General features: G+C 42.3%; 1 protein-coding gene and 1 long non-coding RNA gene across 2 annotated transcripts; one reads left to right on the top strand and one right to left on the bottom strand.

Moving 5' to 3' along the window:
• Positions 1–1,872: 1,872 nt before the first annotated feature.
• Positions 1,873–7,782, bottom strand: LOC115365769 (uncharacterized). The gene is made up of 4 exons (XR_003928787.1): positions 7,760–7,782; positions 4,598–4,692; positions 2,250–2,420; positions 1,873–2,080 (listed from the first exon to the last, which is right to left on the bottom strand). It is a non-coding gene; the product is annotated as an uncharacterized LOC115365769 (long non-coding RNA).
• A 5,632-nt stretch (positions 7,783–13,414) lies between these two features.
• Positions 13,415–14,446, top strand: tcima (transcriptional and immune response regulator a). The gene has a single exon (XM_030059208.1). The coding sequence runs from the start codon at positions 13,556–13,558 to the stop codon at positions 13,856–13,858; it is 303 nt and encodes a 100-aa protein (XP_029915068.1). The 5' UTR covers positions 13,415–13,555; the 3' UTR covers positions 13,859–14,446.
• The last annotated feature ends 661 nt before the right edge of the window (positions 14,447–15,107 follow it).

Consider the following 15,107-nt stretch of genomic DNA (forward strand, 5'->3'; position numbering starts at 1 on the left):
TGATTGTTCATAAATCACAATGCACATACACCTTACAGCAGCTGCTTAAGAAACAATCAAATTATACAATGTGCATCACATGATAAAAAACTTACAATAGCTAATACAATGTTTTTCATATAACCTGAGAAAAACAAACAAAACAAACAAATGCTTCTTTAATGTCTTTTTTTAATGTTATTCCTCTACTTTGTTTCTTTATGGAATAGGAGGAGGAATCCCGCACACTGAATAACTTGCATTAAATATTTATTGTAGTGATGTTTTGGTCCTCAGACCTTCATCAGACAGTCTTTATGGAATAAAAGTATGATGCCATATTTATTCTTAATCTTGTTTGGGACCTCTCATAATGAAGTTATGAATTTCTTTTAACTGCATGCCCAACCACCAGAACCCCAAAATATAACAAAAAAGGGAGGAAAATAATGCATTTCCATAACATTTATTTAATGTTATGAAAATGTTATTTGTCCTCAATATCTTACAGAATGGAAGAAATAAGTAATAGTAATAAAAAAAAGATCAACAATTGCAAAAAATGACCTGTTCTCAACTGAGCACAATATTACCCAGAAATGTAGTCCCAGCTGCATAACATTGCCCTGAGTCAGTGAAATAAAAATGACTTATTACAAACAGACAACCAGAACAAAAACTAATAAAAATGTATCCATTATGCATCTTGAACATTAATATGTTTTATAACATACAGTTTTTATCATTTAAGTTTGCTAAACTCTGCAATTCTCCTCCCTTCATCATACCATCATATAAATATTGCTTGGTGCACAAAATGAAAATATAAAATATTATTTGTGGCCATGGGCAAGAAAAAGGCTTTCTGTTGCCTGAAAGACAGGCTGTGCAGTAGAGCGTTATTTTACATGATGTTTTTATTTGCTGTTGGATGTCTGTTTACTATTCTCTTAACCCTTGTGAAGCACAAGACAGATTTCTGCTTGTGGACAGTGAAGATCTATTCTATTCTATTCTATTCTATTCTATCAGTCTGTTCTCGGTCTGAGGCACCAGTTTGTAATGGTAGTCCTCAATATACTGGATCAGTTTTACACCAGTGGACCAGTAGACATTGAAACATTATACATAGTGGTTTGTTCTGATGTGATTCAATCTATGAGTTTATCGCCCCCCTCTGGCAACCAGTGGGAACTGCAGCAACACTGATAAAACCAGTGTCCTCCTACACAAGACGTAGTTGAGTCATTGGTATCGATCAACAGCCCTGTCAGCACCCACTCTTGGTTTTTGGTCATATTGTGCAATGAGGCAGAAAAAAAAACCCTACTCTTTTGGTTTTAATGGTTTAAATTAATTTTCTTACTTGAATATATCAAATCTTTCAAGATCTTACTGTTTCTCCTCCTCCATGTGTTTCTTCCTGAGAGACTGAGGAGTAGAGAGTGGAAAGTGTTGCTTCTGTAAAACTGCCTCCGTGTAGTGCAGCAAAAGCTGATTACACTGTCTCTTTCCCAGGAATTCCAGTGAAAAAGATATACAATGGGAACTAACTCTTGAGTTAAAGGACTTTGACATTTGGCTCATCTTATTCAACATTTTGGGGTTCAGATATTCCTTCTCATTTCCATCTCATAATAATATCAGTCCTCTGAGATCAGGAGCATAATTCACTTTCAGTTTGGAAGCCTTGAAGCAGATATGAGTTTTAGTTAGCCAGTGATTACACATGACCTGGCCTTAGACTCTCCCTGCTCACATATAGAACTAGTAGTATAGTTTTATTTGTCCCCGAGGGGCAATTGATTCTGCCGCAGTAGCAGTAAAAAACAGCACAATCAGTCACATAAAATCAGTAGTAAATAAGTTAAAAAAAAAAAATGCATGCACCTATCCACCTCCCATGCAGGAGTCAAACCCTCTCATGGTTACGGGTTTCCTCTTTCCAACATCACCACAAGAGGGCGACCTCTTCATGTAATAAGCACAGAGGTTTTGAGCTGCAGTGAGTGACAGCTGCCTGTGGTCGGCTCCAACACCCTGCAAAAAGAAGCTCTGTGGGAGAGTCATTTGGTCTGGTGTTCTGGTGTCTCAAAGTTTTCTGTTAAAACAAGAGAAAATAAAAAAGACACATCACGGTGAGAAAATACCAGTTTCTGCAGTTTTACAGAAACAATGTCACTATGTTGAAAAGTAGCCAGCATCAGGATCCCACTTTATTCCAGAAAAGTTGGAACAAGTTGTATTGTAAACAAGCAGAACTCATTCACCTTGTTGGCTTATTCCCCCATTTTTGGAGGATAAAAAACATTTAGAATTTTGACTAAATCAGTTGTTCACATGGATTTTTCTTCAGCGCGCATCTGCCCACCCACGCTCAGGGCTGATTGGCCTGCAGGGCCGGCCGGGTGCGTCAGGACAGCTGGAATGTTTGACTGCCCCTGTGTGGAAAAATGTGACTTTATTGATTGCACACATAGAAACAGTCCAGCAGCATCACACCATGTGGCTGATGGAGCCCTGCCAGGGACAGTGCAGTCCGTTCTGCTGCCAGGCTGTCCTTGATGATGATGAGAGATGGAAAGGTGGCTGCAGGGTCTTCCTATGGTGGCCCAGCAGGCGCAGGCATACACCATGCCACCCACGAAAAATCAACCAAATCAAATCAAATCAACTTTATTGTCCTGAGGGAAATTTGTCTTGGGCATACGTGCTTGCTGTTGTAGATAAACAAACAAACAAACACTTAAACACTGTAGATGAGTACACATTTCAGACAACAAGAAACAGTTCAGTTGACAGATGATCACTGCCATCCTAAGCCAATAGTGCACAGTCCCCATAAATAAACAGAGAATGGGTTAAAAAAAAAAAAAAAAAAGGAAAATTACACAAATGACCAAAATAAAAAAAAAAAAAAAAAAAAAAAAAAAATGACATGCATAATTAGTTATAGCAATGTCTGGCCACTTGACTTACCTTCACCTTACAGTTCAAATTTATTTATTTATTTATTTGCTTTTTAGCATTATAATTTTCACCAGATTACAGGTTTCTTCTTTCCAAGGTAAAAGACCACATTCTCTATTTGCGATCATTGTAGTGAATTCATTTATAGTGAAATTCTCCATTTTTCTACTTATGGATGCTTAGAAGCCCCCTGCACCGCAGTTAGAGCAACACTGATTAGAAAAAACAAAAGAAACAGATAAGCCTCTCTACGTTGTCCTCCAGCTGATATCTTCCTCCCTTCTCTTTGCATGCATCGATATATTGTATATTGTAAACATGCTGTAAGTATGTAGCAGTGTACGGGCTGCACTGTGGGTAGGTCCGTCTTTTTATTTTTTTGCATGGTTTTTCAGTTTTTGTGCAATCCCATCATGCGCTTGTGCAAAACACTCCACTTCTGCAGTGCATCTCTGCCAAGGATTAGCTTTCCAAATATTTGAAAATTCACTGTATTTATGGCATGTGCTTGGACTTGTTTTGCTCTCATGCCTTCTCTTTTCTGCAATCAGTCTTTGACAGTTGTATAATAGCACGTGTGTAAATGTAAATGTGAGCTCTGTGTTGTGGTGTTCATATTCCTGCTCCATCTTGGTTGGAGAGAAGATGTTGTTGACAGCTCGGCGATGAGGGACAGAGCTGCACACACACACACACACACACAGCTGTTATTTAGGCCTGCAACACGTGTTGCCAGAGTGTGGAGGGTGATGCCTCCTCTGCTGCAAAACATCCATTTAGAACCAGTCTCTTCTAGTTGGTGCTAAATTCCCAACCTGATGACTGCATTAGTGTTGAAGTGCGTAGAGTAGTGGACTAATGCTGCAGGGGCTGGAGTGACTGTTGACCTAATTTCAGTGTTGTCTCTCTCTCTCTCTGCGTCTGTCCTCCTTTATCTCTCACCCACACACTCACTCTCTTTTCTCTCTGCTTTTCTCTTTTGTTGTTGTTGTTGTTGTTGTTGTCAGCTATGGTACGAAGCGGTTCAAGCCAGTGCAACAGGCCCAAGGTTTAAGTGTGTGTGTGTGTGTGTGTGTGTGTTTTTTTTTTTTTTCCTCAGCGCCTGTTTTTTTTCTACCTGGTGTTGATATTTGCTCTCTGACCCGCTTTCTCTATTGTGTAGCGTGGCCTGATGGATATCCAAGACCCTTGTGGGGAGTTAAGTCATCCGCAAGATTGATTTCTCTCGCCGGCTGACCGGTTTGAACCAGCTGGGAGCTGAAACTCGCCGCGGCTCTCAGTTCCACATCCAAGCTGCCACGCTAAGCACCGCTAAACCTCCCTGAGCTCATAGTATTTCCTACAAGACCGGCTCATAGACTTCCCCTTTCTGTTAAATCCATCCAGTTCGATCACTATTACTCAATGCAGCAGTGTGGGCTCGATGGTTTTAATATGGGGTGGTTTCTTTAGTGCATTTGTGGTGTCACTGATGTGGGTGGCACATTTATCTTATTAAAAAGATGCAGGCTGTGTAAAACGCTCTGCTGGGCTGTGAAGGAGCTTTGTGTTGGTTCATGGTTTGACCTTTCGCTGTTTTTATACCAAATGATGTCAAGTGAGCCGCTCGTAAACATGATTTCTTTTGCAGCGTAGAGCATCATCTTACCGTCTGAATAGCGGCAGGGCGGCCTCCTTAAAGCACCAGGACATTCCCGACCTTTCACCCAGTATGACTCGCCATATAATTCATCTCTCCAGTGACTGCAAATGAGAGGTGTTTTATTTAGCGTAAGTGGTGTTTTCCTCTCAGCCTCAGCGGTAGGTCCAATCCTGTGACTGGAACTGGTGGCTTCTAAATTCTCACTAAATTCTCACAAAAAAAAAAAAAAAAAAAAATCATCTTCACCTTGCTAGTATTACTAGATAACTTGTTAGTCGCAAAAGTTACATCAGTTTAATAACATTACTGAATAACTGGAATGGACATATTTTTTAAGACAATACTGATATCATATATTTCAAAATCATATATTTTTTAGAACATTCCTGGAATATAAAAAGGTGAAGTATCACGTTGATATTGTCCTATCTGCCTCTGCAATTGGTAATGTGACATGTCTTTTTGCTTTAAGTGCGTCTTTCTCAGTGATTCTTACTGTAGGCAGATTTTGAATGACCCCTGTTTTATGGTTACATTTTTACACCAGTCATTTATTTCTGCTTAAGTGAAATTTCAGCGAGGTGACAGGACATGTGTAGACATTTTGTACTCCTTCCAACCCTGCATTTCCGTTACTTCTGTCATTAACGTGTGTTTTATCGCCACACGAATGTATCTCCTCAGACGAGAACATGACATATCCTTTCAGAGGGTGTATATTCTCTGCGAGTTATCAAGGCTCCTGCTCCAGATGACCTTGCTCTCCCGCCAGGAGGAACAATAGGCTTGTCGTCGACCGGCGCCAGCACTTTCCTTTACCTGGCGCTGGACCAAAACCCATCAGTCCATGTTGGTTCTGCGCTGCACTCTGGTTTAATATGGGGTCAGCACATCTGACCATGTTACATCCGTCCACTTATGTAGTGAGACAGCGGGTTGGGAGCAGAAGACTAACTGCACTTAGCCACCAGCTGTTTCACCAGCATTGGACAGTGAACAGTGAAAAACTGGCTGGACTGGGCAGCTGCCAGGTGTGAATATGTTAACTGGAATATAAAGGACTACTCAGGGAGGACCACCTCCAAAGAAATGAAGACTATAAAAAGACGGGATTAAAAGGGTATAATGCTCTTTTTTTTTCAGGGGGTGTGAGATGTTAATTGGAGCTGCTCATTGTAATTACATCTTTTAGAAGGCAGATCTGCTTGGGGCAAAAAATTTCCAGGGTGCCCCATAGACAACTGAATACTGAATTTTGGATGCAGTTACACAATGTTATAAAAAGATTAGGCAAGACTGTGGCTCTGAATTGGCTTTCCAGCCAGCTGGCAGTGAGAGGTTCAGTCAAACTGTTAAAGGATTATACCAGTGAATTTGAATGTTTGGCCTGTTTACTACAACTTACCCATATTCTGCATTACAACAAATCATTTTGAAAACTATGTGAGGGCGCTAAAGATTTCACAACATAAAAAAAAGCCCTCCATTTTCAAATATGAATTTTTGGTTGAAACATCCCCTTTATAATGTTCTACTTCTGCAGCAAACGAAGTCGTCCCCATTCATAAACCACAAAATGAATGATTCGCTGGGTAAAGCATATGTTTCCCTGAGGACTATTTTCTGGCGGAGGGACCATTTCACTCCACCCAATTTCTAACCATCAAAACACAACAGTGCTGCTGCTTTTAGGAGAACTCATGTGGACGACTTTATTACGGTGATGGAATACTGGTGTGAAGAAAGTTTGAAGTCTCTGAAAGTTCATTTTCATGTTGCAATCAAATGAATAGAAAACAATGGCTGGATACAAGGTAAGAAAAATGATATGAACAATCCTGGAATGCTCTCCAAAGCTTTTTAAAACTGGAAAGTCTACCCACTTATGCAGAATTTAACTCTATTATCACTAGCCACTGTGTTTACTGTTTTAATTGAAGTCCAGGTGCATTCCTAATTTTGCATAAGCCAGTTTTATAACTTTATTTATTAACGTGTATTATGTGTATTTCCCTTTCTTCTGTTTATTATGTGTATTTCCTGTCATTATAATGTATGAGGTATACCCTATTTGTTGTTGATGTATTTTAAAGTGTATCTCGGCGGCATTGTAAAAGAGGGAAACCTCAACTGTCTTCCGAGAATAAATAAAGGTTTCAATCAATCAATCAATCAATCAATATCAATATGAATGGAATAATCAGAGTTCTAAAATACGGCTGCTTACTTTGGGAAAAGTTTAGCAGAAACATGAAGGAGATACATTTTGTAGCAGATTTAGGCTAAACATGCAGAGTCACTCCTATCGTCCCTTCATGCGTTCAGTAGAACAGGATATTACAATCCACCAAGAATATTGAGTCACTTCTTGTTTTCTGCTGCAGTGTTATGGTGACCCAAACAACCTTAGTAATTCTCTGCCTCCCGCCTTCGCTCCCTCCCTCCTCCCTCCCTTGTTGCCCTCTCCTGCATCACCATGGCGACAGCGAGGCACCTGAGCTAGCTGCTGGTAAGCTGTCACCTGCAGTGCAGCCAAGGTAACCTCACCCAGAGGTGAAGGCTGCCACTCCGCCTTGTTCTGCTAATGATAAACAACAGACAGCAGCAACGTATGCAGGCCTATGCACGTCTTTTACAGCTGTTTTGATCCACATGCTGACTTTTGAGCTTTGAATTGCACTGATATGACAGTGTTCTTGTCGCGCGGGTCATGTCCAATCCCTAACCACCAGCCATGTGTAACCCTATGTCTTCATAAACATATTCTATAACACCGCGATGTTAATGATTAGCCTCAGTTGAAAACAAATGAGCAGGGAGTCATTAAACCAATGGGATAAGAGGGAGCAAAGGAAAATGGTGAGTGACTCTACATGCTACAGGTGTAGGGTGGCAAAAAGCTGTAAGGAGGAAAAAAAAAAAAAAAAAAAAAAAAAAAAAAAAAAAAAAAAAAAAAAAAAATATATATATATATATATATATATATATATATACATTTTTTGGTGATGCAGAGACTTAAGTAAATAAATTACATCTTGCACCGATTTATTTTCAGCTGATGCACAAAACGCCATTATTATCCACAATTCAAGGGTTTTTTCTTTCTTTGCTCTAAGCATTCATGCATCAAACTAGAACATGCAAGGAGGCTACACAAGATGAACTTACTGGTCCTTACTGGTGGAATGTCCCCTTGCCCTCCCTCACCCCCCAACCCGCCACCCCTATATAGCCCATAGACTGACCCTAATATGATCCACCTGATCCTGTGGGGCCCGAATGTGTCGGCAGAGATAAGGGCCGGGGGAGCATCGTGCAGACAGATGTAGGTTGGCCCTCTCAGCACAGCCAGCCTTGAGCTGTGCGGCAGCCGGATTGAGCCGGTTTCAGTGTAATGCTGCCTTGCGCTGACTGGGTGCCCATGTGGGCGCGATGCTCAGACATTTAATCTGCATGCACAGGCCTGGCCCTGCAGCGGGAGGGAGGGGGGGGGGGGGAGCAGAGCGCGGAGGAAACATGAACTTGCCCTGTGCATTGCGTGCCAGCCTTCCTGCCTCAGTCTCTTGTCTATTGTGCTGCGCTGTCTCACCAGACATGTGTGCCAGACAACCAGCGGGTTGTGAAAAAACCCCCACCACACACCACCCCAATCAAAAAAAAAAAAAAAAAAAAAAAATGCTTAACTTGCACTGCCTTTCGCAAGTTTTAACATCATTTTACTCAGTGCAGTCATGTGTGTGTCATACTTCAAGCACGAGTTCATACTAATGGTGAGAAATGCTCCAAAAAACTGGAGGGAGCTGAACGCCTTATAGAGCATGTGTTTGTTAATAACAGTAATTTAAATTCAAAGTCATTTTTCTGACGGTTATGTAATGTATTGTGAAAAAGTTGCCTTTGTTTCTGATGGGCTTTTAATCTCTGCTTATAAGGCCACACGATGCCCTTCAAGTGAAATTGTTACCCAATTTTTGCTTTTCTGAGAAGCCTGGTGCAGATTAGTGGTTACAACTCTGGATTGTTACCACCACAAATGGAACATTATCCGGTGTTTTTTTGTTTTTTTTTGTTTTTCTTTTCTTTTTTTCCCTAATGAATACCGAAATCCCCCCCTGTGTTATTGTCCAACAATCTGACACAATAACAGTGCCAGTTAGATGTGAGTAATGCTTCACATCTAAGAGGAATGTGTCTGGTGCACTGTAAGAATGCACCCTGTTACCTCTGGAGAAGAAACACCAAGACCTGTGGTCACAATCAGTGTAATACACAAACCCTTGAATGCATAAACAAAATACACACACACACACACAAACAGACACGCACACACACATGCATACACAAACAATCCCCTAGGGACTCCCAATCTCTCCAAATGTCCTTTCCTCGCCGTGTTACATAAGCAGCCACTTGCTAAACAGGCTGTCACACATGCTGGGTGATTGCTGCCAGTGATAGATTCCTGTAAGACTCGCAGTCAGATATTAAAAACACACAGGCCTCCATAAAGGCATGCAGTCCCTTACTGTAAACACACGGTCATGGGGGATTCATTACTGTTCCCAGGATATGGCACAGTGCTGGCGTGTATCCACTGCGATGGAATGCGTCATTTAATTCAGTTTGCTGCCACTGAGCTTTGTGCTCCCATCGTCTGAAACAGCTGTTTGTTTGTTTCCCTGGTGTACATCTAGTTTTGGCAAAGGATTCTTTGTTGTGCCCCGCATAAAACCCTTGCTGCCTGCACCGATGCCATGTGCTTATCAAGATTTCTCTATGTTGTCCTTGCGTTATATAGATTCAAAACCCCAGACAGCTATGGGATCAACAGTGAATCACCGGTCAAAGTCACACCAAAAGTGTGTTCCTCTGATAAAGCTCTCTCTGCTTGCCTCGTCTTTCAAACGCTGATATCGTGCGAGATATCTGGGACATGTTCGGATTACACAATTTCCAGCGGCAAGCGGCTACCGAGGCTTCCCAAAACATGTGCGTTTTGTAATAAGAAAATCCCAGCCTGGGATTCATTATTTAGTATCCGTGCAGAGTCTCAAAATGTTATCCTGCAGTTGGCTTAAATCATCTCACCCTTTAAGAGGTGTATTACAGTGTTTTCATTTTGTCCTAACAAGTCATTTTGTCAATATCATTACAATGAGCGATGTCTCATTTTGGAATGAAACTCCATTTGTCTCCGTCCATGTGGTAAGACAGTTGATGGACACACATTTGCTGCTCTGGGGATTATACCTGTGATTTTTCAGGTATAGAATAGGCCACGCTGATGCCCCCTTTTTTAATTTAAAAGAGCATAATAATGGAGAGAGAGAGGGGACACAGAAGTAATGTGACTGAGTTGGGATCTAGTTTCTGGCATTGTGAGTAATGTGGACTCATTTCTCTTGGCTAGCAATGCAATCGCAAAGCTTTTTTCTGAGGACAGCAGCATTGATGAAACACTGTCTGGACTTGGTTTTGTTCCTACAGTTCACTAAAGCGAGCTCTGCTAACCTGACCTGTCCTCTTATCAGTGTGTCTCACATGACTTCCATTAGCGATAAGCAATAATGGCTCTATAATCAATGCTTTCTTCACTATCAAACGGGACAGATTGTTAAGAGAATTAGAGGCTGGCACATTCTGTACAGCTCCAATTCTCTTCCATATGCATGTCAAAGATCATTTTGCAGCATTTCGGCATCTTATCAGTATATCATGCTGGGGCATTTTGTCACCAAGTGTGATTAAATTCATACTGTAGCATTTTGTCTCTTGCAAATTTAGTCTGAGACCAGATTTGGGTCAAATGTAGATATTTGCAAATAATTCTGGGGTTTGTCTCGGAGACTGTTAACATGTTAGATATGTCTTATCACATTTTATCACTTCATGAGCTATACTGCAATAAACAAAGATGACAGGAGGGGAGACGCAGCAAAATTAAGATAGCTCGTGTTGGACGTTGACTGTGTTACTTAAACAAGACAACTCCCGAGAGCTGGCAACATTCCTCAGTTATTAATAAACATATCTTGTCTTTATCCATGAATGTTCATATCTTTGACCTGGAATCTGTTTGAGAGACATTTTAGGGTCTATTTATTCACATCGCCAGCCTTGAGGTTATGTAATTTTAGCCAAGGTGAGATGTTCAGTGTCTATAAAAGGAGCCTTATCTTTGAAGGATTCTCAAGGGAGTAAACCTACTGCCTCCTGAGGTTCGCCCCTTCCCCAAGAGGAAGACGGATGACAGAACCTTTCACCCCGGTTAAATTTAGCATCTCTTTTGTTATGATAAAGCCTGGCTGCTCGGTGTGTTGCAGGAGACTATGGTCAGTGGCTCAAGGCTCCTGTTTCCGCTCCCCTGCCGCAACATCTCATTGTGCATTGCTCGTCTTTGGAGCCTCAGAGCAACCCCTGAGGTCATAAATATGCCACTTTCCCCTGACCGACTGTCCTTACGGAAGTGCATTAGGATTCTCTGTCTCCAGGCGTAGCTGCCATGCCACCGCGGGGCAGACAGGTATCCTGTGGGGGTGCGATGTTCAGACAGATCTGGAAAACAAAGCCGTCAGTGAGGGTCTGGGTATTGTTTCAGCTGAGACTCAGCAAGGGTTTCTGGGTTATTGTTCGACTCAGCACAGTAAGTCAATGCCACATGCCGGGAATGCCATGCCTGGGTACATCAATCTAGGCAGCTGTTGAGAACAATACACACTTCCTGACGCACTTCAGGCAACGGCTCTTGTCTTTCTTTTTCCATATATGGGAGTGAGCTCGGCCTAGCAACTTTAATAGCGCTCGCAGGAAAGATTGATAAGGCAAATATGACATTTTGGACGAGCAAGAGAACCGAAGGTGTCACGGTCCAGGTTTATGTTTATGTTTACGTTCTCGCGTCTTGAAGGGGAACGCCTTTAAGTCTTATCACCACGGATCAGTCGAGCTGGACCGCTGGGCCTGCCCCCCCTCCCTCCCTCCAAGAGTTTCTGTAAACACAAGTCACCTTCCCTCCGCTCTGGAATCAAAACTGGAGACCAAATAATATTTTTTGGAGTGCTAACTGGAATAGGGAGATCTAATCTATTGTGGCTGAGTTGCTGTTACAGTAATCGTGAGTAAAACGCATTTTTTTTAGGCACCAACATGAGTAACCAGAGCAAGAAACAGGCTACAGCATGGAGCACTTTAAAATTAGAGCTTATTAGTGGTGGTAGTAGAAGCAGTAATTGGTGGTAGTAGTGGTTGCATTAGCAGTTGGACTAAAAACTAAATATACATCAGACCCACGGCCTCTGTGGAGGCTGGAAATCCCAAGAGGAGGAAATACTCATTGAGTGAACGAATTCCCTGGAAGAAAACATCTTTATTTAGCCGCCTCTTAGTTTACGCACTGATTCAGCGCTGAGAACCAAATGAGTCAAATTATCCCAGACGTTGAGTGCCAGCTGATGTATTAGCCTGCATTTGTTATTTCTCTGGGATTATGTCTATGGATATTCTCATTTATCCAGGTCATCGTACTCTTTGGGCAAAATTGAATCGTAGGCAACTGGACTTGTATTTGTCTTAGGAAGACGTTTCGCCTCTTATCCAAGGGGCTTCATCAGTTCATGCGCATTGGCCTTTCTAGTCCGCACTAGTCAGACTAGTGCGGACTGGATGAACTGATGAAGCCTCTGGGATTATGTACCTATCATACATTACAGACATGTACGTCACTTGTCACATATTATACCTTATGTATTGCATGTTTTGTTTATTCCAAATACTCAGCAGAAAAAAACTATGGATAGTTTGCACATAATATATTAGTCCATGGGTTCACCAACATTTTAATATGACAGACCCCCCCCACCAAAAGAGGAATGTTTTAATTCAGACTCATTTAGCTTTTGTCCTACACGACCACATGGGAGGAACGGTGCTGCTGATCCAATACTGATTGGCAGAAGCGTCTTAACTGGAAGTGAAGGCTAAAAACTTTGGTTATAACAGCTGCACTTGTACATTATGTGAGATAATTTCTGGTGCATTAAATTATGACTAATTGTAACTATTCCATGTTTGCCGGGGACCCTCTGCAACCCACTCCAGAGCTCCTGGGGGCCCTCAGTCACCAGTCAGAGACCCACTGCACTAAAAAAACAGCCCAGAACATGCAGATGAGCCTCTCCATGTTGTGTGCCAGCTGGAGTCAGTTCCCTAAACTTGTCATGTTTTAAAGAGCAGGTGCATATTATAGTTCCATTACTATTATTATTATCATTATCACATAGTATAGAACTGTGTGTTACAGCAAGGAGTGGCTCTTATCATGTCTTAGACAAAGTGACTCCAGATTTGTTAGTGTTGATTTTCATTATAATGAAGAACAAACATCAAACAAAATAGAAGCAATATTTTAGGCTAAAAACTGATAGTTTGTCGAGCTATATAAATATATTTTATTACTGACTTAATAATTAAATCTTCGTCATCATTGCAGCAGAAATGTGCTGTTCAATAGTGAGTTTTAGTGCCAAATGATATTAGGCGCAGGGACTTTGCAGTGCTTAGCGTGTAGTGAATTGTATTTATATCAAAGTGCATGCTTCCTTTCGCTCAAATAGCCAGCAGACATGAGCTTTCTACATTTTCATCGTCCACACTCCCGTGCATAATTGGAAAGCTGCAGCCGCTCCTGCTGGCGCTATGTTGGGCATTGTTGTAGCTACCGGAGAGGGGAGGCGCCTGGCTCAGTTTCAAGCTACACTACGACTGGTGATGTCAGTCAGAGCAAGCCTCCCACAGCAAGCCCTATAAAAACCCGCAGCCTCGGCTCTCCTTCATGCACTCAGCCTCTACCGCTCCTGCCACGCAGTGCGCACTGAACGGAGTTGAGGGGCCACATTTGGAGCAGCCTCAAGCCAACCAGAGAAAGCCAGGAGACACACCGGCAACCACCGGAGAAACAGAGGCGAGATGTCTACCTACGTGCACTCCGAATGCCGCCGGGTCAGCCCCTCGGTCCACGGCAACAAGTTTGACACGGCGCACCGCAAGAGAGCCGTGGCCAACATCTTCGAGAACGTCAACCAGGACGCGCTCATGCGTCTCTTCCAGAAAACGGGCGACATGAAGGCGGAGGAGAGGGTGAGGAGCATCTTCTCCTACACACAGGACCCCGAGGAGACGGCCAAGGCTTTGATGGCTCTGAAGCAGCGCAAGAAGGACAAGTTCCTCCAGATCGCGGGCATGGTCCGGCAGCTGCTCCGGCTGCGTTGAGCTGCGTCTCCCTCTCCGTGTCCTTTCTCTGTCTCTCAGCTCCGAATGAGCTGAATGTGAATGCGCTCCCGCTATGACCAGGTGACCCGAGGCTCACCTGTCGCCGGGGAAAGAAGCATCGATAAGGTGTGGACGTGAAAGTCAAGCCGGCCGCCCGGATGCCAACAGTAATGTCACTACAGTGGATGATGGAGGTGACAGCAGCGCGTCCTGCCCTGTGGATACAAAGTGAACACATGGAGCAAAATGGAATGACTGGGAATCCGAAGGGCCCGAGCGTCCTCCCTGAGACTTGATAACAAAGATGCATTCCTGTGGATGTGTGACTCTGAAGCCGCACCTCAGTCAGGTGCACATTACACTGCTGATGCTGGAGAACAGCTACAATGACTGTCTAGTGCCGAAGAACATGCCTATTACAAATGCCTGTCCTTTGAAAACATGCCTTCTCTCTGTTATCAGCTCCACCTTGTTATAATCTCACTATTCATTAGTGGCCACTAATGTGTTTTGTTGTTATAGCTCAGTGCATTTATGAAATGTTCCTATTTGCCATTTTTAATAAATTATTGTATACATAAACTGAAACCTCTTTTGTCCCCATTCTCTTTTTTCATCATTCACATGGTTTTAATGCAGTTCTTGAGGAGCCAGTACTGTAAGGAGCTCTATTTGTAGATCATATTATCTTACATGAAGTTATCATCCAGTGAGGTTATTACAGGTTATAATTTCGTTTTCCAGGTAGTCTGGGGTTAATTATGACTTCTGTCAGGTTACCCTACCAAAGAAAGTAAAACTAAGGTGTCATTAAGATACACAGGTACAGTCCTGCTGACCTGCAACAGTCAGATGATACAGTGGCACAGCAAGAGTCTAAATAGTCATCTTGGCAGGATGTTTAGTTTTGTATTTTGTCATTATACGTCAGTGGGATAGAATGGGGGGAAAATCGCAAAAAGAAAAAGTGAACCTGCAGTGTAAAGAAGTGAAAGTATCTTTCTCCCCTGGCAGACTGATGGGGTTTTCTAAAAATCTGATTGTAAGATTTAATTAAGATTAAATGACCTCTCATGATGATTTTGTTTTCAGCCATATGACAACATTAAGACATCTAACTGAGAAGCTGTGACCTCTGTGTCGGTCGTAAACAGGGGGCCCTAAGCCTTAACCAATCAAAATCATAATATGGCACTGACATGTTTACACTGACGGGGGCATGTCATATTCTAACATTACAAACAAGATA

Source organism: Myripristis murdjan, chromosome 9 (assembly GCF_902150065.1).
Source record: "Myripristis murdjan chromosome 9, fMyrMur1.1, whole genome shotgun sequence".
Lineage (NCBI taxonomy): Eukaryota > Metazoa > Chordata > Actinopteri > Holocentriformes > Holocentridae > Myripristis > Myripristis murdjan.